Source organism: Ischnura elegans, chromosome 6 (genome assembly GCF_921293095.1).
Source record: "Ischnura elegans chromosome 6, ioIscEleg1.1, whole genome shotgun sequence".
Taxonomy (NCBI): Eukaryota; Metazoa; Arthropoda; class Insecta; order Odonata; family Coenagrionidae; genus Ischnura; species Ischnura elegans.
In genome coordinates this window covers 60,846,252-60,872,053 of record NC_060251.1, presented here as the reverse complement: position 1 = coordinate 60,872,053, position 25,802 = coordinate 60,846,252, and the positions used below count along the sequence as shown (strand labels likewise).

At 39.0% G+C, this 25,802-nt stretch overlaps 1 protein-coding gene across 3 annotated transcripts in view; it reads left to right on the top strand.

Annotated features, from left to right (window-relative positions):
- Window positions 1-25,802, top strand: part of LOC124160809 (serine/arginine repetitive matrix protein 2) — a 328,640-nt gene that overhangs the window by 139,521 nt on the left and 163,317 nt on the right. The window contains exon 1 of one of the 3 annotated variants that reach the window (XM_046536883.1): window positions 19,367-20,348. The exons of the other annotated variants lie outside the window; for them this stretch is intronic. Coding sequence (XP_046392839.1) covers window positions 20,346-20,348 — 3 coding nt within the window. The 5' untranslated portion in view covers window positions 19,367-20,345. Of the gene's footprint in view, window positions 1-19,366; window positions 20,349-25,802 lie in introns of those variants that run through there. 3 annotated transcript variants of the gene reach the window in all.

Genomic DNA, 25,802 nt, shown 5'->3' with positions numbered 1-25,802 from the left:
TATAACAATGAGCTGTAGCCAGTGATTTCAATGCATGAGCCCGCGTTGCGTGACGGCTGAACATATCGGAAGCGGACGTGCTCGCAGAGTGAAACTTCACTGCATTCCGGTAAGGTTCGCGTTTGAAAATTCTTCCGCGGAGAAAGGAGCATTTTAGTGTATTGTTCGCTTCACCGAAGGGCAGCCAGTATGTAAAAATTCTTTTGAATGGACGTATTCAAAACGCTTCCCGTTAAAACTTCGTGGTGCAAGGCCGGCTTTTTTTTTAGGCGCATCAAATTGCCTTTGGCGCGCTTCGTGTTCTATCCGAGTTTCTTTTAATGCTCTGTTCACACTACATAAGATCGCTCTCACTCGATCGGTCTCTTTCGTGTCGTATAACTCGGTCAAAACTTACGCTATCGTATTGAAAATCTCTGAATATGTATTGTTTACCAAGTTCGCGTGCATCCAAAAATTAAATGTTGTTCACCTCGGTAGTTATTTTTAGATTTCAATTTTTATATTTGAGATACGTAGTAATGCTGACTAGGATACTTCATACACACTGAAAACTTCTAGTTGATAGCGTTAAAAGAGCCATAAGATGCGAAAAATATCAATCGAGCGGGTGTACGTCCTCCTCAGAGGCGTGAACAGAGCATTTTAAAGAGTCCACGAAGAAGCGAAAAAAGAGGAAATAGTACCAATCGAGCGGGAGTGATGCGTCTTCTTAACACAACGTGGCACTTTCAATTGTGGCTCCTAAAAATCTGTTCAACAGCAGGGTGCCAGTTAGCGCGGAACCCACTTTATTCCTCTAAACCACTGTATTCCTAGTATCGTTAACCTCAGTATGCGGATTTTTTCCCTTTTCGGAAAATAATACTGACGTCTACATTACTTTACGTTTATTCCTTTTTTTTATAATGTTGAATGAAGGTTAGCCGTAAATCGAGGTGAGAGATAAGTGAGAAAATTTTTTATGGCAGTGATCAGTAATAAGTTGCTCCTGTCACAAGCCGTGCGTTCCCTAGGTGAATATGTATCAAGCAGTGTAATATATATTGTGTGAATTTACCACGTAATAAAAAATCGTGAAATATTTACTCAATAAAATCACTCGTTTTTTTTCCTCAGAGATAAACTTTGACAATTGCTTGCCGGTGAAAATAGTGATGCGGTGTCGAATATTGTCTAGTGCGATGTCGATTGTCTAGTATATGACAACTTATTGAGTGAATTATGTTTTATGAAGTGGAAACATCAAATTCATCGGCAATATTTTCTCTGTCCATTACAATTGTAAATATTATGTAACGTGATATCTTAATGCACATCAGTTTTTAATTAGTTAATAATTTGAACAGAGACTTTAGGTTAACAATCTCCTATGCTGGACATTGATGAATGAACTAATTTTAAGCATGAGCGAATGGAGGCAAGACATTTATACCTGTTGGAAATGTGTTTTTGTTAATAAATAAAGAAGGCGATTTTATGTCAAATTTTGATTGCTAAATCTAAATGATAAAAGCAATAAAATGAATAAGCATTTGTGACGAAATTCCTACATTAAATTAAGTACGCCTTCATTACCTCCTGGGGATGTAGCAACCCTGCGTTGAAACAAAGTAAGGCTATTAAACCTCACAAAAATAATCACAATTCTTTCTCGTTCGAGCGATAGACTCGTTTGCTAATGCGAGAACCTTAACCATTCAAGTCAGCGTTTGAAAAGTGATCGAAGACTTATCAGCCATTGGGTAGGTCGTGTATGGATGTGGGTAATTTGTATCCTATATTGTCGATGGGTGATGGTGGCTTGGAAACGTTTCACCCAGCTCATCACGCTGCCAAATTCGCGTGTTCTCCCCCTCTCGCTTGAGGCGAAAGGACCACGATGATTCTCCCTTTGTCAAGGCCAGCGGACTCGGCGTCTGAAGGACGAGGTTGTCTGAGCGAATAGACTATGCCGTTAAGCGTTTCCTGCGGGCCGTAAAACAGGAGATTTGGCTGGATTTCGGCTCCCAGAGTCCCACATCATGGTCATTTCTTCAAATCATTATCGGGCGGTGTGAGAGTTGAATATCTGTCTTTATGTAACGGTTGTAGTATTTACCATGGTGATTATATGGACCTGAACGTGTCCGCTTCGAGTTGCGCAACCGAAATATTCTCTTTCCGTTTCCGTCGTTAGTGTTATCTCCATTATTATTGAGAAACATGAGGGAGGTGAAATATTTCCGAGGTGATTCTGTCCTGATTGACATAAGCATTGCGATTCGCCACGTACTCGCATGAACGACTCGCATAGGCAATATGCAATCCTCATATTCCTGATGGACGTGCAGTTACGCTTTTTTTTTTAGAGGTAGTGACTTCCATCGCAACTCACGGATTGCTCACAATTCTTTCAGTGGTGTTGGTTTTACATTGTAAATACCTACTTAAATAAATCGTGAGCTCAATCCTCCCCACAAAGAATCATGAACTTTGAAGAAGTTTTCTCGAAATACGGTGCGGAAACTTGGACACTTAGGATGAAGGACAAGTGAAGACTGGAGGTATTCAAGGTTTAGGTGTGGAGAAGAATGGAGAAGGTGAAGTGGAAGTAGAGGAGAAGGAACGACGAAGTGGTCGACATGGTGGTTGAGGAGAGGCAGCTTCTAAGTGGAATACGGAGGAGATAGAAGGTGTGGAGTGAGCTATCACTGAGCAAGGAGGGAATGTTGAAAACAGTGGTAGAATGATGGGTAAACGAGGGAGAGGAAGGAAGAGAATAGAATAGAATATTTACTTACAATGAAAGGGAATAGGACTTATTGTGCATTTAAGAGGGAATGGAAGGGGAGAATGCCAGCATATTTCTTATTTACTCCATGGAAAACTACCTTAATTGGTAGAATACTTTAATAACCTATTTATGTAGTCACTCAGGCTGTATTAAGTCTTATTTCCATTTAATTCATGTTTGCTCGTGATATAGTTTCATGGTGCTGTGAGAAAAGAATTTCCCTTTTTATGTAAAGAATTTTTGTTTCGCTTGAATTTCTCTCCTAAGTTATTTAGTGCGTAAATAGAATTGCTATCGCTTCGTGTTTAAAGGCATCATGCTTGCATCACGTGATTTTATTCGAGGTAAAATTGTGTTCATCACGACCGGAAAGAGGAAGAAAACTACCGGTGTAAAAAAAATGAAAGTTCACGTTTTCTGGCAGTCCATCTGTTTGTTCAATTTCTTTTATTTCGAGTTAATAGTACATAATTTTAGATTTCGAAACTTCGGGACCTTCAAATTTATAAGTTCCCGGGTGGAAAAATGGGATACTTTTTTGTTCTGTTATTCGACCCGCGTCATCTTTTTTTTTATCGAGATTCCGTTGAGCTGCAGATAATGGCAACGCAGCCTCTGCTTTTCGTCTGCTCTCCAGCTCACTTTTCCACCCTCACTTAACTTTTTAACGGGTGAAGCTTCTCAGTTCTTTTTTTTTCACTGCAAGTTTAACTGTCGCCTGGTCCTATGGCGTACTAAATGCACGGCGATAAAGCGGGCAAGTTAAAGATGAATAGGGTGCACGGCATCCTTTAAAGCGATTTATCCGTGTTTGCTTTATTTAGAAAGTTTTTTTATGTTTTCTTTCGGGGGGCTGGAATTTAGGGGGCTCCCATATTTCTGAGACGTTGTAACTTGAAGGCATTCATCTGCTTAGAAGGAGCCATCGTGGAATGAAGTGTCGGCCATTTCCTCCACGCTGTGGCTTTATCCATCATTTTGATAGTGTTGACTGCCGTGGATGTTCGGGGTTATGTTTCTCGTTTGTTCATATTTCCTCCGTAATTTTCTGGCAGCCTGATTTGAATTTTTTTTTGCCTGGTAGGAATGTAAGTTTATAAATTCCCATAAATATTTGACGTATTTTATAATTTTTCGCTATTGACTGGTGTTATTTCACATGAGAGTTCCTTTTCAATGGGCTTTTATAAGTTATCTTCAGGTATAACACATTCAGGTCGGAAATCAGATCATCGGATGCCGGTTTTATATTGTTCAGAGTATCTTACGTATTCTTAATGTTGTCGGACGACGAGGTGTAAATAATGGAATAGTGAACCAGATACTCATTTCCAACTTGTGACAGCGGTCAAGACTCTTTTGTCAAGCGATTGTATTTATTTTCTTTCGTTTGATGCAACCTTATGTTACCTGGGTGGTGTATCAGAGAATCTTCACACACACTACTCACACCGCAATTTTCTCCGATGTAGTCTAAAGAGGAATGGAATAGGGAAGTGCACTAATTTTTTTTTATTGCTGAATTTGAAAGTTTAGCCTAAAAAAGAAACATTAGTATAGTCACTTTTATTTTCTGCATCTGGGGTATGCACTTTAAAACGTTTTGAAAGTCGGAAAATTTCATGTTGCGCTGAAACACAGTGCCTCCATCTTGATTGAGATGTGACGTCACAAGGCAGTAGTCACCAGTGGAGTATCGCTGAATTCCGTCGCCTTCTTTAGCGCGGCGAGAGTTTCCGGGAATCGGTGGAGTTTGCTTCCTAAAAATGTCGTCTTGTACCGAAAACATGAATTCAAAATAGAATTATAAATGATTTTTTGTTCCAAATTTCATCTCGACGTCGAAACAAAAGCCTGGAGAAAATATTCATTCCCGTGCCTTAAGCACAAACTATACGGAATAAATGGTTCAAGGCTACTCCTGACTTTTACCTATAAATGATATTCTGTTTTGAAGATCATTTGAAGGTATTGTAAGATCAAATTGATATTTATATTATAATAATTTACTTAATAGGTACCTCAGTCACATCAGAAAGTGTGTTGAGTCAAAATATAGCATCTTCCGCGTAGACCTACGTAATTTATAAACTGAAAGTAGTTTGGTTAAAGAATTATGGTGCGACTTTTTTTACACGACCGGGCAAAATGCGTACTTTGCCCATGATATGTGCATATATGATAACAAACGATTTTTGTTAAAGTTAATCTTTATATGTTGAAATTAGTACATTTATAGGTGATACAGATATAAAGGAACACGGCAGGTCGCGCGGCGTAATTTGTACTCCACTGGTGACGGGTTCATCTTGCTGATCCAAAAAATTAGCTACAATACCTCGAACTTTGAAAACTCGCAATATAGGCAGTCAAAGTACATTGTAAGAATACACGAGACCATTATAGCCCAGAATGTACGTACAATGTCGAAATCCTTGGTTTCCAAAGATTGACGTATTTTATACGCCAGCGCGCCCGGTCCAGGGTTATCAACCTTTATTTCATCCTATTTGTTAGTTGAAATTATATTTCAGAATGGTTCTTTTAGCACTGCTACTGAGGTAAACTAGTAGGTACTGAGTACAAGGTACTGAGGTATGTACTGAGTAAGTAAACTCCCTTTGGAGTAATGTGAATTACAAGTGTTCGAGATATATGGCATTTTATATTCGCTTTGCGTTCTTATTAATTATGCCTGTACGCACATTGTTGCTTGCCGCGAGCCTTTAATGGTATGTGCTCTTTTAAGAGTGGTTTTAATTTTTCCAGCCTTTATATCAACTCACCAACCTGTCTGTTTGTCTGTTTGTTTGTCTGTTTGTTTGTCTGTTTGTCTGGTACAAATCTTGTAACTCAAATTTAACTCACTTCCTGTGAAGCAAAAACGCTGAAATTTTGCACACTTCTTCATTTCCGATGACAATACATGAAAATATAACTTATTCTCTCCAACCCCCCTTTAACCACCCCCCAGTCAACCTATAGCCCCCCAAAACATGTTTTTGATCTAAGAAGTCGAATCTTTACAATTTTCTCATTTATTCACATATACATTTAATTTGTGAAAACTGTACAACAGCTAGTTATGATCTTCATATATTTATTAACAATTGTAAGGTTTTGTAAATGTTTGAATATTGTTTTACCGTTACATAAAACGTACGGGGTGGCATTTTTAACATAGGGGGGTGGCATTTTTAACATAGGGGTAGGCATTTAAAAGCATAGGGGTGGCATTTTGAAACATAGGGGGCTTACCATTCACTGAAAATTTAATAAATATAGTGACTTTTTTAATACGTCACTTTTGGTTTTTCGGGGTCACTGAGTTTTTTTGCTTTGTGTCATATATAAACGTTGCTCATCCCCTGTAATCTAAATATAAAGGCTGGTTTTTTAAAAAATTTTTTTTATAAGAGCTTATTAATGTGGAAGTTGGTCAGTATAAGCAAAGAAAAAATTAACATTTTAGCGCACACCAACCCTTGTAGTCATCGTATCTCTGCGTTTGTAAAGACACTGCTAAAATACCTATACGCCATAATGATGAATAAAAAATTGTCTCATGTCAATGATCGCTGCAATTATAATTAATGAAAAACTTGATGACGTATGATCACAATGAAGACAACAAAAAATAATGCCATGACGTAGTCTTGAACCACGGTCCTTCGGGTGAGATATCTCCTTTGAATCGTACACGCTACCACTACCCCAACCGACTCATTAGTAATTGCGGATATTTTAAACTTATATATATGACTTGTAAAAAGTAACGCATGAAAATTAATTAATTACAGCCTAACTAACGCCCTAATTGAAAAAGATGCAGCAAGGTACGCGGTCTCCCCTTGTTAGCCTTAACGTCTCGCATTTCTAAGGAGCGTTGAACCTGTCCTCCTTATTCAAAAATTCAGTAACCATAAATACATCAAAGTTTGGTATACCATTTATAAATCGTTGGAATTTTCCTTCTCCCAACCAAGATTATCTTTTCTTGAACCCATCCTGGACAGCGAACCATTGCAACAACCAGCCAGCTCGGAAATAAGGCTAACATCCCATGATTCTAGTTGCGAAGGGCGAACGTTCCGGCCGGCGTGAATACATACGCAACGAATAAGTCTTGCAGCAAACGCCTGAAATAGGTTTATTAGTTTGACTCGGTTCTTACAAAAAACGCTTTGGCATGATAAACGGCATTGTGTCAAAATATACCCAGCGAAAAATAAATACCATCATGCATTTATTAAAGATTCAATGTGCTATTCGTACTACTCTTTCCAAACTTGAAGTTGACACGTAAATGAATATTACTATATTACGCAATGATGAAGTCGTTTACTCAAAAGAGAAGCAGCCACATAATATATTAATATATTCTGAAGATATTTTATGACAGCAAAAAACGGATACCCTCAAATTCTGTAATTTTTCTATGCAATAGACAATGCAATGTGGTAGAACTAAACGGTGTAGAAGCTGCCTTCTGCTACTGCCTTGTGACGTCACGGCCAATATTCAACATGGACACCCGTTTTCGCGGCCTTTGAATTTTTCCATATTTCAGACGGTCATCTCGAATAAAGTATTCACTATTAGGATTTAAACTGTGGTTTTACGACATTATGTTATTCTGAACTCCAATTTAAAGAATGTGTTTGGTGCATTTGAAACACTAGTGCACTTCCCTATTGGCCAAGAAACTCTTTCAAGTAAACGATAATCTCCTAGTAAATAAAAGATTTAGTATTGAGATGGGATGACATTCGTGAAAAGCTTTGAATGAAGTGTGCTAGCTTATGAATTTGAGACATGGACGACAAAGAAGAGTGAAATGACCAAACTTGAAGCTGCAGAAATGTTTTTTGCAAGAGGGTTTAAAAGAACTACTAATAGTTGGACGTCAGAAAAAAGTAATGAGCAATTACTAAATGAAGTCCATACAGAAGGAGAACCATCAAGAACAATTAAAATAAGAACAGTAAAGCTCACCGGACCCTTGCTCAGGCAAGATAACTTCATAAAAAAATGGCTCCCCCTTTGAAAATAACGGTATACAAAGTATTATGGGAGAACAAATCTTGGTAAAAGGCTAAGGAGACGACCGGGAACATCGTAGCTAATAGTACTAGTGATGTAAACGAGGTGCTCTTCGTTCAATGAAATGTCACTTATACTGGAAAGGTAATCCTGGTCCCCTTACGCTTGTTGTGCCATTTGTTTCCCTTAGTGCGCATTAAACGCACAATCAATGCCGCTGGAGACATGGTACTAGCCGACAGCTGGACCATTGCCCGGTATAATTCTGGGGTCATAATTGGGAGCGTTGTCGTCGTCCTTCAATGAAGTGGAGTAGCTGAAAAAATAAATGGCTGGAAGACGTGGATGCAGCCACAAGAAAACCTTTAGAGGGGAAGATGGAGAGATCTTAGATTCGCCTAAAACTTTTCGGTCGACGAACCTCCTGGGGAGCCCCGCTCCAGATTTAAAAACCGACAGCATGAGCGTGGATTTCACGCCAGCGGACCAGCATTTGTGTTTACGTACGGCCTTTTACCCCACATTCCTTCCCCCACGACGAAGGCGAAGAGGATTCGGGATATAGCGAGGCTCGCAGCACGACGGCCTGGGAACATGTTTTCCTTTCGGGCTGAAATTTCTCCACTCCCCCCCCCCCCCCCCATCCAGGCCACGATACGCATGTTGATAGTTAACGACGACATCATCTCTCGGGCGGAGCAAAAAATAGACGGCGAGGCAGCGTGGAGAACACATGTGCACAGCACAACGAGTAGACAGCGCTACTAAAAATCCTCCCCCTCCCGATTTAAAAAGGCGTCTTCCTTAAATGTCCCTTTTCTCTCGACTTAAGACGTTTCCTTTGCGACTGCGTTCGTCGACAAGTACGAAAAACTCACTATTTTCTCTGTACCTGAGCGGATATGTATCAGTTTTCTCTTTCAGAGAATATAAGGTTACACCAAAGCATTTAAATTTGAATTCCGCTAATTCAGGCACGATAGAGTGGGATTCCAACATTATAAGTTCGGAGAATAAGAGGATGATCACGAGTTATTGTACCTCGATGAAAGAATTCTTCAAATTATCAAATACTTTCCATTATTCAAATAATTATCAAATAAGTAATCATAGTGCGAAAATTAACAAGAATTGATGCCTGTTTGGTTATAGAAACAATATTCGTAGAGCTTATTTTACCAAATGTACCGCAAATATGACATAACGGCCTCGAACGTCATGGTCATGAAATATTGATAATATGGTGATGTAGTTCAGATTTTTTTAAAGATGCCAGTGATGTGCCCTTCTAGAGGGCTAGCAATATAATGGAACAATAAAGTATTATTTTATAAAAAAATCGAAGGGAGGTTTTGGAATGTTAAGGGTCTAATTTTAAAGTTTGCTTTGTAAATATATTGTAACGGGCACATTTTATGTCAACCAAAACCTCTATTTATTCCCTTTTCATAAATGTATGGGTAAGTGCTGCATGCATGTTACAAATAGAGTTTTAGTCGTTTATTTATGTATAGAAACTGTAAGTTCCCTAAATTCCTCTAGTTCTCTACATTTTTAGAGTCCGAGGATTTTGGATTGGGTTTAATTTGTTCATTTAGCCATGAAGTAAGATTCGTGTTCGAGTGTTTGAATCCAATTATTCAGAATTGGAAGCTTTAAAAACATATATTTTGAGATGATATTAATAAATTTTACAGTAAGTGTAAGTAGATTATTATTTCTTGTCACAACCCTTGCAAACGTTATCATATTTTCAATTCATTAAACCATTCCTTTTCTTTGATTTCAGGTGAGTATTCACTTCTACATTCCGATTGCCATTCCTGAATATAAGAATCCTGAATATAAGAATCCTGGGTATAAGGTATGTGCGTTTCTTCGTTCGCATTTTCGTGCATTCGGTCGTTTTCTAAATATTTTCATTTCATATTCCAGTTTTCAATTTTATAAATTTTGAGACTCAATAATGTCCTGCTTTATGAACCTGGCATTTAAAATTTTTGCTTTGTTTTTTTAATGAAGTCCACGAGAAACAGTATTTTTTTCATATCCTGTGCTAATTAATAAACAAGAAAAAACATTTATTACCAATGGTCATGAACCAGAGTTTAATAATATATACATAGCCATAAAAAATGTACATTTGCCACTTCACGAGCAAAGGCGGGATGCAAACTGTTGAGTGGGATCGATGCCTCCTCTTAAGCCAATTCTTAGTTACGCTACTGTGAGGAACTGTATCCAAGGGATCGGTTGCAATGGAAGTAATTACTTCACTCGAGAAAATTACGTCTGCGTATGCCTCTCTTAATCTCCTTCACCCATTTTATTCTTAATTTTCGCTTGTGATTAAGAGTTTTAAATCGCGGTCTAGTTACTTTCATCGGCCTCGCCGGATCTGGACTGGATGCCCGCGATGCGGAGGAAGCCACATTGTTTACCGCCTTTGCTCCGTCATGCTCCTGAACGCGATTAAAAACGCGTAAAGGTGAATGCAGCGTTGCTTCTCGAATCTGCTGCAAATAATCTCCCTAGTCCGTTAACCTTGCATTGAGTTTAATCCTTGGTGTTGTTCACCTAAGAGTGTGAAAGGTGCAGGGGGTTAACGGAGAAAATGATCTGCTCCTACCGGTGCGGTTGTTGTAGCTTTCAATGAGAGTTTTTAATAGTTACGAAGTCGAGGAGGATATTGAAATTTCTGTAAAAGTCACCGTAGGTAGAGGACAACGGTCGGATACCATTCAAAGTTATTGTGCTGGACGCAGTATCTACGGGACTCAGTTTAAAGCCTTATTCGAATACACAATTATTTCCCGTTATGAAGTTCAAACACCATTCAATAAAACTAGTGGACGTTACTGAACGTAGTTACCTCAAGGCGGCTTCCGCAATTATTCTTTTTTTTCGTGTCTTGTTTCGAAAAATATTCCCTGTGATAATAATCATATCTTGGTTTTTCAACCCTACAGCGAAAGGTAGAGGTCGATGATAACAATATCAACCCAATGATAACGTCAGATTATTCCTGATATATGACGAACAAATTTATAAATATGACTCGTATATATGAAACTTTGTATTCAAATTTGAGGTTGATTTCCTCATTGGCAAGCCCAATAATTGTTTATCGAGATGGTGGCGAAATGCTTGAATAATAATGATTTTTTTGTCTCGTCATAAATAGTAACAAATTAATGCATAATAACTATTATACCTAGTATACCTGTTACTTCTATTCTTTGACTTGCTGATGTTTCAGTTTGCCTTGCAATGATGGGTAGTCGAGAGGTGCAGAACGCCTACAGGGAGTTAGCTTTTATTGTGTTTTTATCATAACGGTTGACGTATTCTCTTGTTATTTTTTCGATGTGATTACAGAGGTTTCCGAATGAGGAAGATTATTAGTGGAGCCATCTCACCTGTTTTATGGGCCAATCTGACGCACTTCATGAATCTTCGGGCTTAGGCTCCGCGTCGACGTATCTTTTTCAAAACTCTTTCATCGCGTCGGATTAGAGATTGCGGTACCAGGAGAAAGTTTTCGTTTTTTTCTGTTCTGAGGAGACGCTCGCTGATAGCAAATTAAACTAGTAATTTTGGTAAACTAGGAAGGAGCTAGAATGTTTTTTTTCCCTCAGGCAGCTGGCTTTTGAAATATTTTCTTGAAGAGTATTTTTTTATGCTCAGGCGGTTCTTCGAAATTACGTCTTTTTGTATATAGTCTAGCACGATGTTAGTTATTTATTCGAAAAATTTACTCGTTTTATACAAGTATGTGGGTTAAAACATTGCCAAATACCTTTTCAAAGCATAGAATTCTGTCTTCTTGAAAATGAAAATTGTGAATGTGGGTGAGGTTTGAATCGTCAACGAGAATTTTATTTCCACTAATAACTTTAAGCTTTGTATTCTGAAAAATTTCCTGTGGTGGGGCGACTTCTTAGATACGAACGCTCTAAAAAATGTCATTTTTCTCTGTCGATGTCGTAAACTGTTTGAATTTGATTTTGAATGTATTTTCGAACGTTTCTCATGATTCTCCGTTACTGCTGGCTGCTTTTAAAGAGGCCATCACTACATTCGATCCTGATCAAATCAAGTCTTTTTTGCCACTTATTAAGTGTTCAAAACTTATCCAACTCCTTAAATTTTATGAGTGCATGATTTAGACCATTGTCAACATTTGCCAGTGTCTCCTATTTGGAAATTTATCTCCTTATTTTCTCTGATGGGAGATGTTTGTATTTGAGATGGAGAGAGATGTTAAAAACGATCTAATCCATAAACTGTGGAAATTACTAGATGGTAATGTTTTAAGCAACCTATAAATAAGGAAAAATAAAGAATGCAATCGATAGAGAAGGAGTGATGCGTACCCTTAAGGATAGCATCGCACCGCTGGAGGCGTTAATTGTCATTTTAATGGGGATTACTTTATGCTCCTCGATGACCTTCGCCCGAGAGTGAAGGGTGATGGATAAATTACAAATCAGGCGAATAATTAGGGCGACGGAAACCCTCGAAAGGCGAGTTATATCATGCGAGGAAAGAATGTTCACATTCTTGAGCTTGGGGGCCTTGATTTTTAACGGTTTCGTGTTTTATATTCAATGGCCTTTAAAACTGTCTCTTTCTTATTATCTCATATCTAAAGTACATCCTTTCGATATATAACTTTTATTTGCTTAATTTTTGAGCGGTTGAGCCGCCATCAGTGTATTTACAATTCGACTAAAGGCAGTCCCAAAGTAACAAGGTGCTCACACCCATTTATTTATCGTCATGAGTGTATGAACATGAATTGGATATCTGCTTTGGCACTGGTATTAGTTAATTTGCCATTACTTTGCCGCGTACAGTCTCTAAAGGCCGTTTTACGCGGGGCACGGAATTGCGCAGGTTAGAGCTGCATTTATTTCTAAAATGGCGTGGAATTGCGCATGGACGAAATTAGAACAGGGGCTATTTTGCCGTCTCGCATCCACGCATTCTCGCATGTGTTCTAGCAATTCACCGCTTTACACGACGCAATTTTGATTGCGCCTTCGCACGTACGTCAGATTGCGCAATTCCGTGTACCGTGTAAAATGGCCTTATGAGAAAATCTGGATTTGTGGGATGAAAATAAGGTTGATAGATGTTTCAAATTATCCTCTCGTAATGTTCAAATCTTGTCTCTTCCGCTCCTCAAGTCTTTAGTAACAAATTGCTCACATCCATTTCTTTCGTCCGGAGTGTCTGAAAATGCATTGGATATCTAAATTGGAATCTGTTATTAAGTAATAAGTATCTGTTACTTTGTCGTCTGTGGTCTATCTGGGAAAATCTGGATAAAAGTGAGGGTTGATAGATGTTTCAAACTATCCCCTCGAAATGTTCAAATATAATTTCTTCCGCTATCCAAGTCTTTCGATGCAGTGATACCTACTCTTTCAATAAGCTGATCTTAGAAAGTATTGAAGCAAGTAAAATGAGTATGAAATTCCCGGAAGCAGGTATCCCGTTTTCCAAAACGATTATTACTTGGATCGTGGAAGCCTTTTTCCTCCGTCTTAAATGAGAATGGTGGCCTTGCAGGCATTGCAGCAGGTGAAAGATAATGGGATTGTGATTATTAATATGCATTTACATTTTAACCATCATAAAAATTAAAATAATTGAAGCAGTTGGAAGTGGAAAGGGCATTAAGAAAAACAGCCCTCAAGGGCATTGAAGTGGGACCTCATTCCAGGCTTGCTTTTTTTTCCAATTAGTGAAGCCCTTTACTCAGCGTACTCCATAGGTTTTCCGCTCCTGCAGGAAATGGCATACTTGTCTCAGACTACGGCTGGGAGTTGATTTGTCTCGTTCGGTGAGGCAGAATATCCATTTAGCACAGGAAACAGTCTCTTTGACTTTGTAAAGGGAATGAAAAGTACGTTTGTATTCACAGTTAGGGGCGATTGACAGAAACCTGATATTAATGATCCAATGACCATAATTAATCACAAGGGATTGAGTTAGTACAAGTAACTAGTAGCACTTGTTAATTGCCTGGCGCACATGTGTATGAACTTGCAGTGGTTATAAGAAGATAATAAGAAATACAATAAGAAATTTTTATTTATTTCCTTTCCATCGGAAGTTTTGTCGTGAAAGGAGATTCTTAGGATTCTTCCCTGCGAACATTTGCCTGTATCTCAAATTTGGAAATTTCACCTCAGTATTTCATCAGATGATATTCATGTTTTACTCGCGGGAAATTATTTTCAGGGTTTACTCTTTACTCTTTTACTACTTTGTCCTGAAATTTTCAGAATTATTGGGTGAGTTTTGAACGAGCAATTCGTCATCAAAAAGAAAAAGTAATACGTCTGCGTGAGGAGTTCTCGGGATCTCTACCGGGGAAGAAATGCAGTTCTTGACCCGGTGGCAATCCCGAGAACTCTTCCCGCGGTCTATTCGCCGGGAAATCACCAAATCTTTCTTTAATATTACATCTTCTTTTTGAGAGGGTGTGGTGTTTTTTTAATGACATGTGCATGTTGGTGTGTTAGCGTTATAACATGGAGCCGTGCCTTTTGTTGAAAATGGTGTAATCATAATTCCCGCGGAAAAAAAATCCAAATTTTTTTGTCCCCGACGCGACGGCAAGAAGACTCGTCCTTTTAATAAGATGTCGGATGATGTCACCTACGCCGGAGAGGAAGTGTGTGAAAAATTCGACCGAGAGGACAGTGATGAGAATTAGAAGTGGGCGGATTTCTTTTGCCCTTGGGTGCTGCGTCGTATGGGAGATATCGCACGTCGATTTTTCACGCCACGCCGAAATTTCCCAGCCAATTGGCTGCCTACAGTGCAGTTCAATAACTTTAATTTCTGGTTGAAATTAGTCAGGTAAAGTCACAGTGTGGCGGAAAGGTGCTTTAAGGGGAGGGGATGTGGTGGGTGACTCGGGCGTATTTCGGACTTTTGTGCTCATCATTTTTATCGGGGGAGTAGTTCCAAAGATTGAGAGTCAAAACATTTTCCGTCTCAGCCAGAGATTTTTCAAACTTGGGCAGTTGATATTTTAAGTCGGTAAGAATCGGGATGATTTTTAGATCTTTCCTTATGTCTTTATTTCGGATAAACCAAGGTGCTCCCGCTATTATTCTTATTATCTTATTCTCCGTGGTGTGGATCTTGTTTAGATGGGTTTTCGCAGCCATAAGCCAGAAGGGCGATGCATATGATTGTAGAGGCTTCAGCATAGAGTGATGTATAAGAAGCTTAGTTTTTAGCGACAGTTTGGAATTCCTGTGTAGAAGGGGACCAAGAGAAGAAGCAGCAGCAATGGTTTTCCCGGTGATGTATGAGATGTGTTGCTTCCATCTTATACGATGATCTAAGATAACGACAAGGAAAGTGGCTTTCTCGGCGCGTGGAATTTCAGTGTTTCCATAAAATATAGGTTCCAATACAGTCGATTTTTCAGTTGGTGAAAAAAAGGGTATTTTATATAAATTCAAAAGAAACACTGCTTTGGCAATATTTCTTTACCCTTCAACGGAACAATAATATCTCCATGGTATGCTTTATGAATTGCTCTGAATCGCACAGTATAGGTGCAAGAGTTCTATTGCTCATTGAGTTGAGAAAGGTCGATACGAAACGAAATCGTGTAGTCTCTGGAATTCTTCCTAGTTTAAAGTTTATTGTCAACTATTTAAAACCGTTTAAATTAGTGTTTGTTTCCGAAATTCTTAAAAAATCGTGATTTAAACAATATTAAAATTAATATCTCAAATGAGGGGGTGAGAAGCCAAGTATTTTTTTTTCTAAAGTGAATAAGTACAGAAATTAATAGAAGAAATATACAAAAACTTGGTTGCCAAGGGATAGGAGTGAGTCTCTGTTCTGTGCTGACTTCGAGTGGAAAATCAAACGTACCACTAAATATCTAGTTGATTTAGTTTGTTTTCTTTTCATAATTTCTGTACCTAACTCTGTTTAATAAACAAAAATCACTTGTACCCCTTGGCTTCGCACCCCTTTATATGATATCACCTACGTCAGAATTTTTCTTGACTTAGGCCCTGCCTTAGGGGTGACTTTTGAGAATGTGTGTGGATGAAGTAGGTAGATGTGAATCGTTTAGAAAATCGAAATCCCTCAGTTATGTAGGATGACTGCTTCCAAGTCAGGTACATTTTAGGTTTTCCGAGTTAAGCGCGATTCCAGTTTCCTTCGAGGTGAAAGTGTCGATGGTGTAGGGTGACATCGTCTTTGTCATGTCTCTTTTTCGCTGATTTTGTGAAAGTATTTCACGATGTTCCTCGCAAAAGAAGTTTTCTTATTTTTATCGAGTTTCGCACCGGTAATTGAGTTTGGGCGTGGGGGACTATTGGATTTTTAGTAATATAAAACTTCAGAACCTCCTTCTTTAGAGAATATATGCAGTCGCACCGGCAAGCTAAGTGATAAAATCGGAGTAAAGGAGATCGGGCAGAAAAGTATATTTGGCATGGTTGAAGATTTCTCCCTTCCGTGATTCTGTCGAAGAGATTGATGATTTTTATCACCATTCGAACTGTTGTCCTTTCCCGTAAACTCTCATATTTTGCACTTTGGTTTGTTGAAGATATGCCATCTTTAATCACTTTAAAATACTGGTTTAGTTTCCATTTTTTTCTCCCCAGATTTTTCCACTTTCCATTTGGACGGAATTAATTATTTTTGCGCCATGTTGATTTTTGATAGCATTGCTATGCTACCAAAAATTATCATGATTGGAACTATAAAAATTATGTCAATTTGCTTAACCAATTTCGTTGGAAAGTTCCTCAGTATTCGCCATAGACAGTAGTCAGCCAAGAAGGAAAAGGGATGAGGTAATTATAATCATTAATATACACCAAAAACCTGCATCCATTCAATTGTTTTTTAATGTACTGACGTAAACACACACAACCATGGATAGGGAGGTGTGATTTCTTTACCCTGCCTGGATTCGAACCAGCGATCTTCGGTGTAGATAACGATGACTTGAACCCGTCGCCGCCGATGTCGGCCAAGTTACTCCAGAAATACAAGTATGAAGTGGGATAAAGCTTGAATTTAAATTATATAGTCTGCGGAAAATACACAAGCTTATCTCCGGCAGTTAAAGAACAGTCCTCGGGAAAAGATGCCGTATGATGTCACCCACGCCGGAAGAGAAAGGCGTGATAAATTTGGCGAAGAGGACAGTAAGGATTGGGGTGGGGGATTTTAAATGGGCGGATTTTTTGTATGCACTTTCCTGCTTCTTCCGGAGGCTCGAAAAGTTTTATCGCACTTGCGAGTCTCAGGGATTCTGGATCTCCTGTTCCCAATCCCCCGTTTTTTCGCATCCCTTTCTTCTCCGCTTTCTAGTGTAGGTTCCTTCAGGAAACGAAATAAATGTCTTTTTGAGGAAAATTTCTAAAGCCCGCGACCTTTTGTGTAGCTGGGTAAGACTTGAACCCGTCGCCACCGAAGTCGGCCAAGTTACTCCAGAAATACAAGTATGAAGTGGGATAAAACTTGACTTTAAAACGAGTAGTCTCCGGAAGATCTCCAAGTTTATCTCCGTCAGTTATTGTACTTGTGCAACCCATTCCGTTAGAAAACTCTTCAATATATGCCCTGGACAGTAGGTTGGATTGTAGCCAATGAAGAAGTCTTGCCATTCATTGCGTTGACCGAATGACACTAAAACCTGCTCAAAAAGCCGAGAAAAGACAAGATAATTATAATCATTAATATATATCAAGCAGCTGCATTAATTCACTTAATATTTATTTATTTGATGTATTGACGTATACACACAGACACGGGTACAGGACATTTCCAAAACCGTAATTCTTATTGTACTTCGCAGGCGATCGTTCGAGTTATCACACATTGACCTTCTTCTTGGCCGATTTTTTTCTGTTTGGATGGTTGAAATCTATCTATTTTAGTCATTACAAAGGTGGGCTTAGATTTCATAGCAAGACTTCACTAATCTTCGCTTGAACGGAATTCTCGTCGTGGCACGTTTTTGAAATTCTCTAGTGTAGGATATGATCTGTTTTGAGAAATGTGGGAATCGAATTGATGTAATCGTCGAAGGTTTTACCAGTTTATTGTTCATATTTATAGGTTATTCGTGCCATTAAAAAGTTACTAAATGGTTTTCCTGGAATACGGGCTTTCTTCCTCCAATCTCTTCCTTCTTCGCTTTCTTGAGAATTATCCTTCTGTAAAAGAGATAATTAAATGTCTTTTTGATAAAATTTCTATGAAGTATCCCATTCTTATCGCACTTAACTGACAACCGTTGAAAACATCGTTTTTCTCCCGTTGTATGACTTAGGAAATTGCATCAGAAAATTCTTAAATCTTTGTTATAATTTTAGTAATGCTCGCCCATGCGTACAAGAAATATAGATTGAAGTGACGATGAGTATATAAATGTCGGTTTGACAAAAGTTAATGCGTAATGTGCCCAGCATTTTCTTACACCGCTATCAACTACTCCTTCTTGCTGAGTGCTTGCTCCATCTATGCCCTCTTCCGAATCTCCTCGAGATGTGGCATCCTCTGTCCTCGCTCAACATGTTTAGAACTTCGTCGCACTATTTTTTAAAATATGCATTAGGAACGTATCAAATCATTTCAGGCTTGATTTTTTGGAAGTACGCTTTTTCCATATTGAAGAACACCTTATGATAATTTCCGCACCTTTTTTAGTTCAAAATTCAACGCAGAGCAGGGCTTCATCGCAACTTCAAGGCCCTTGAAAATGACACAATGTGTTGAAACGATGGTCGGTGTTGAGTGCTGAATTAAAATAAAAAGCTGTACTCCGGGAGTGCCGACAGAAGTGAAAACTTGAAATAAGCATTTTTGAATGTAAGGAATAATTTGTAATGGTTATATTACTACAATATATATTTGTAAAAACTTCACATTTATAAATTAATTTTACGGCACAGCATTCGAATAAGCTACTCAAATTGAACGTATTAAAAGAAATTGATTTATATTGTACTAACCTTCTCTATTCTTGTATCGAGTACACTCTCCCGCACGAGTATGGACTGGTGACCGTGATGCGAGTCTAATGGTTTGTACCCCTCCACAAGTACTTTGTATATAGCGAGTTTACTGTATATATATTCAGAATATAAACAATTATACATATGTGTAGTTTGCGGTGACGGTCACGGTAACGTGAGTCCAATGTCTTTTACTCATCCACAAAAGTGCTCAACGCGACATGAGAAGTTTTCACTTAAAAAAAAAAAGATGTGGAAATTACCATTTGTGTTCTTCTTTACGGATGCATTAGGAATTGGGGACAAATAGTATTAATTTCTATATACTGCGTTGTCGCGGCAGTTCCTCCTTAAGTTGTAAACGAGGCTTTAACTCTTCCCTTCCTTCACCCTCCCCCCCCCCCCCCGCCTTCTCCTCCCCTCCCTCCCTTCGATTCTTCCCCCACCCTTTCTCCTCCTCCCTCTCCTCCCCTTCGGCGTCCAGCACGCGATCTGCGTCTCCGGCGTCTGCAGCAGTCTCGCCTCAACGTTTGAGCGGAGCTGTTCGTACCGTGACCGCCCTCGCCCGCGTCTTTTCCTCGATTAAGCTCGAAACACTTCCTTTGTGCTGCGTGGAGTTCTTTCCCCACACTCAGCCCGTTTCGAGTTGGATCGGGTGGAACGGTTCGTGAAAAAAGGATTGACCCCAAGTTGAGTTGCTGGCCGCGAGTTCATCTTGAAGGATCCCGGCGTCTCTAATACTGAAAGTGTCGTGGTCTTGTGGATGATGCGGATTTCCCATCCTTTCCGCCGAAGCAAGTGCGTCACCCAAAGTGTCCAGTTGCCCGGGCCTTTTTAGCTCGGGAGGCGAACTGTGGGGGAGAGGGCTCAAAAGTGTTTTTGTGCACGGTTCGGATGGCTGGATTCTGGATGGAGGGCGATTGCCCACCACTTGGATATGGGTTGTGAGATCCGAGGGTGGAGAGAAAATTGTCGTAGGCTGAAAAAACAATGACCGTAACCATAATTTTCTCGCGTTAGAACGACGAATTTTGAAAATAATTTTTTTTTATGAAGAACCAAATATTTTTTTTTTTCAATTTTTTTCATGCGTTGATTTGGGTTTGATGCGTTTGATTACAAATCTAGTGCACAAGAGATAAACCGTGTTCTCTTTCAAATTTAGTATCGCACCCTCAGCTTGGTTGAAATCGAAAATTGTGTCGGTACCAAGTGTTCACTTTCGCGCCGAACCCCATTTTCCGCAAGTTTCGTTTCTTGAGTGTGGACCAGAAAACGGGGAGAAAAGCTCAACCCAAGTGATCGGCAGCCATCTGTTGTGCTCTGCATTCAAAAGGAAGATTGGAGCGGTTCACGTGGAATGAGTCGTCACTTTCTCTGGATAATGAAGTGTCGCGTGAAGAAGACCCTTTTGTGTTGCTGTAGCTGTTAGACGGGAGCGGGACACGAGCGTTTGGCCGTCGGAATGGAGCAGGAGCAGTGACGCTTCCCTTCCTTACTCGATGGTGAGTGCTGCCGTTTTCCGCGTCCAAAATTTTACTCCAAAGAGACTGTATAGTGGGAACCCCAGTACGTCACGCTGAAGCTCGACTGTTGTTACCACTTTGGTCGCAAGTTTTTCGGTTTTCCAAAGTTTCCGGCCATGACTGCATAACGATCCCTGTTTATTACCATTAATATTTGCGGTACTGCGTTTAAAGCCGCTAGTAGTAGTATTGAAAATTAGTGATTTTAACGCATATCACCATCACGTACATAAATTTCGGTTTATATCCCTCATTTTATCTTATTTCTGCGCGAAATTCGGATCGCTCTGCCTGTAAGTGATGCAAATGGTTATTGTAAACCGGAGGTGTTAAGAGAAAGAGTTATTAAGAAAATAAATAATAGTTAAATTACATTTTCATCAAATTTGGTGCCTCAATATTTCTAATATTATTCGTAACCAAAGTAAAAATATTTTTCGATTTCTTTATTCTGTATTTGCTGAAATAATTGAAACACACAGAGAAACACAACACACTTGTAAGAAAGGGTTAATGAAAGTGCGTTCCGGCACTGCTAATTTTGTCATGACGTCACTGTTGTAAACCCATTGAAATACACTTGGGATGGCAACACATCTACAAGCTGAATGTAGAATCTTCTGCTCTAATATTCGTGTCTTTCCCCTTTGCATCTTGTTACTCGCGTCGAATGTGTCGTTGCGGGCGAAAAGCAAGTGGATGCGTAGCTTATATCCTTATCACCGAAGAGGCGACATCCTGATGGGACCGTACTTGAAAATGAACGTGAAAAAAAATAATTACTAAATTTCAAGCTTAATAAGTCTTATTCGGAACTAGGTTTCGATTTGCACAGCAAGGTCTTGAAATTTTTGTACACCTTGAAGAAATTGCTGTGCAAACGAAGGCTTGATCGGAAGTCAATTTTTAAAAGTTGGCCTATACCAATTTAGTTTTTCGTCATGTCTTTAACTTCAATCTACAAAGTTACGCATTTACCCATTAAATTGATGGTGAATGACCACAGCGAAATTCCTTAGACCCAACGATAAATCTGATGGTATTTTCTCTACTCTCTCGTTTTATCGGGAGTCATTTCTTCATCGTATGAAGTCTGCGATGCGAAGCCTCGCTTCAAGAAATGTGTTACTTGTTCCGAATGGCGGGCCGAAATTGAGTAGCCACACTCAAATCTTACCGTGACTCCGCGTCGGCTGTAATTTGGCCGGTAAAAAATTGGATGTGTTATTTTTTTATTTCGTTCCGGCTTTTCTTCTCGAAAATGTTCTACCCGTCCACCTCCATCTGCTTGGCTCCTCTCAGTCGGAGCTGTTCTTCTTCCTTTCGGCTTGTCAACTGACGGTTAGAGTGGATTTTCTGTCGGTTGGCCACGGCTATCGCCCCGGGAACGATCCCGTTTCGTTCACATGGACCGCCTTTTTCGGGAAAAAAATTGCCCCCGGCTGTGCAATAGCCATGGGGCCGTTCAATCTTGTTTTTTGCTAGACATGTAGGCAATTCGATGGATGGAAGAGGTGACCTATAGTTTATTATTATTATTATTATCATTATCGTAATCAGTTACAATTTGGCAACTGGCCAGGTGGTACATGTACATCCAAAAAAGAAAACACAAAATACACAAAGTCACATATAAACTAGAAAGTGTAAAAATTTTAAAAATTCAATATAAAAAAATGTCACTCTTTCAGCTTTTTCTTAAATATTTTTACATGACCAGGAAAGGGCTCAAATAACTCTGAAGGCAATTTGTTCCAATTTACAATTGTTTCATTGAGGTAGTAAAGTTTTTTAACATTAGTCCTCTGTGCCCGGCATTTAATTTTGAACTGATGATCGTTCCTACCAATGAAATTAAGTGTTCCCACTTTATTCCTTATTTCTCTCCATGCTTTATCCCCTTAATATATTTTATACTGTGGCTGTGATTGGGCTGGTTGAGCGGGCAATGATACCACGTTTCGGGTGGGTGGAGAGAAACCCGGCTCTGGTATTTTGACGCACATGGCAGGGTTTCTTAGATAAGTATCGCGAAATCCTTGCTACGAAGCATTCCCGGTCCGATGCAGTTTTTCTCACCAGAGTTTAGGCACTGGTGCACCAATATTATTTATCCCCTCGTTCCCCGCAATTAGTAGTTTTATTAGTTATTTGCTTCCCGTACCTCAGTGACGTACCGCAAGTCAGCGAAGAATTTGAAATAAATATAGAACATTAAGTCCGAAGTTTGTGTGAATTCATTTATTGCCATTTCTTTCATGTGTAATTATTTTCAAGATGTAAAATTTCAAGAATTCTGTATTTTCTAAAAGTTTTGTGGAAGCTCAAAGCTCTTCCTTTTAGTTTAGCGTAAGTACTTACGGTAAAATTTGGAAAGAAGTATATTTTATCAAAAACATATGGAATATAACAGTAATTTTATCGCTTTTTGGAAGCCTTCACATATTGACGTCCTTAGCGACTTCAGATTATGGAAAATATGATTACGGTTCGTTAAATGATTATTAATAGAGGCTCTAGGTTGTTGGAAGGCATTTTCATTACACATATAGTTTTTTATAAAATCACTTGCCAAGAAATCAAACATTGTAGAGTTTGTAAGAGATATGTCAATATTATTTTTGAGTGTGCGGCAGTCTCGAAGTCACGTAATGAAAAATCTTCCCCGTCGGAAGAACATGAATTGAAAATTCGATTTCTCCTGCCAGCACACGCGACCGCAGCACAAACAAGGAATCCGTTATATCCATCCGACACACATCCGCTTTCATCTCAATATTTTTTCGTGATTCTCTCCTCCTATCCCTTATTCATATTCGTATTTATCACGTGCTTCATATTCTGCTATACAAGATTATAGCTTCTATTGTATCCGCTGAGGAGTCTTGGAACAAATCTTTTAATAAGTATTCTTCGTTCGTCTATAATTTTGGAGATCATAAAGAAGTTTTTTCGCCGAATTTAATAGTTGACTCCTAAGAATGTAGCGTTTCCTAATTACATTGAAACAAATGGGCCATTTTAGCTTTTTTATATCACTTCTCAGCCAATTCATTGAATTCATCATAATTTTATTTTAATTTTTGTTTGTGCCTTAAATGGTGGGTAAGCGAGTAAAAATGCATAGAATATTTTTGCGCCCCTTAACAACTTAGTCATATTATTTTTACTCACAAATTTATCGTCAAAGGGAGTTTCTAATTCAAGTGAAATCATTTCTCCTGCCCTATTTCGGCTGTCACTCATCACCACCCAGTATTTCTCCTTTCATATCGATATACGAACATCTCTATATACCCTATCTATTATACTTATTCCCCTTGCTCTAATCAGTTGCTTGCTCAAGCGCATCTTCTCTGATGCTTCAACCGTATGAAGCGTTTGAATGAAGCGTTTCTTTTTCGGGTAAATATTTCCGTATCTCTCATCGAGAGATTAAACTATGTTTCGCGAAGGCAGAGCTGTCTTTTGCATCCGCTATTGGGTGGAGAGCGGATGACCATGGGGTCACCATGACGTGCATGTGAGTCATCGGCTTTGTTGATCATCGGCGTGTGACGCAAAGGCTATCCCGTTGCTTTCTCGGGGAATAATGAGAACAGGATCATTCAATCAAATTCCTTTGGTCTTTACTTCATTTCAGTTCTCGTCTTATTGTAATAAAGTGATAGGAAAACTAATGTTATAAGATATTGTTATTGATAGCCTCCCGGAAGAGTGGAGAGATCAAGGCTGCAACCCTCGAACAAGCGTAATGTTTTTTTTCCTATTCAGCCTCAGATATCCGCCATGCTGTCTAGATGGTGATCTTTTCGTTGTTGAATATATTCCTAGTGCATTACTTCGTCGTATTGCTATTTAGTCGTATATTTTGACATGAAGTCGTAAGTTCAATATAGCGTTTCCTAATTACACAGAAACAAATGGGTTTGTTTTCGCTTTTATTGTGTATCACTTTTCAGCCAATTGATTGAATTCATCATAATTTCATTTTAAATTTTGCTTGTGTCTTAAATGATGGATAAGCGAGTCAAAATGCATATTTTTCCATCCATATTTTTTTCATTTTGTTTACCCATTAGAAAGGAGTGAGTCAAAGGTGTACTTGTCGAAAATTCATCCTTGGACCGTGCAAGCTTAGCGCACGGCGACTGATTTTGTTGAGTTGAAGTATTTCAGTAATCAAAGCTCAGACCGCGGATAGATCGTGAAATTGATTTTCGATAGTTTATATTACTATCGATAGGCATTAGTATCTCCCTTGCTATTGGCTAGAAGAGTTATAAATTTGATTTTTTCTCATCTAATGGCAAATCAATATGTAGTCACAGTGCTCTTAGTTGTTATGAACAAGCAGACGCTGTTCTCCGGCCATTCAAATCCAAGTTTCGCTTAATCAATTCTTTAGTAGACAAGACTTAATTATCGTCTCCTTAACTCGCGTCTTCTCCGAATTTCTGACCAATAGACTGGACACTATACAATAATGAGTGCTTAAAAAATTACAAAACCGCCTAAGTTTCAAATTTGTGTATGAGAAGTTCACTAATTCGCCCCACGTATTTTTATTGGCGCCAGAAGTTTACGCCATACGAAATTTCGGGGTTGTATAGAGTTGACGCATAAATAGCATTTTACTTTCGGAAATAATTTATCCATAATTTTATTAGAATCCAGTCTTTTACTCGTAGTGATTGACTCTACGAATTGCCGCTCTGGTGAGTCCTCCCGATAGACGGCACAGAATCAGTCAATAGTATGACTGTATTGTGACGTGTAGATATATCCTGTATCAACTCTGAAAGGAACTTCTAGCTAAGGATGATATCACTCCGTAAGAACTCGTGATGTGATTTTGACGTGTAAGTTCAGTGGAGGTCATTTCACGGTTCCTGGTGGCCTTCGCTTCGCACGCCAAGTGAAGGGCTGTGCAGTCATTATTAATTTCCCCCGTATCCTTTATTTTGCATTGGAAAGTAAGTAGCCAGGCAATGATGGCGTTATGAGGCAAGATCCCTATTTGGAGTATGATCTGAATGGAGGAATGATTTTTAATGCATTTTGGAGGAAACGACGAAAGAACTAGTAATCTAGTTATACATAGTTTGACGCTAAAGTTTAGTTAGAAAACATTAGCAAGAGGTTAAAAAATTATCGTTGTCGAAACTAGCATGGTTGGAGTTAAAACCCCGACCAACCCATGCTGTCATTTATCACTATGAGTTTTTCATGCACTGTGCGTCAATTTTCCAGTTGAGCCTACTTCTTTAACTAAATCAGGTCTACTTACTCGCGTAATGTACTGTCAGGTGATGTATGTGTTACTTTTACAGATATTACAATTACACATGATGTATAAGAAGGCTATTGTGCTTTTCCTTCCTCGCTTCGCGACGAGATACTCCGCAGATGATAATGTCTTTCCGTGGCATT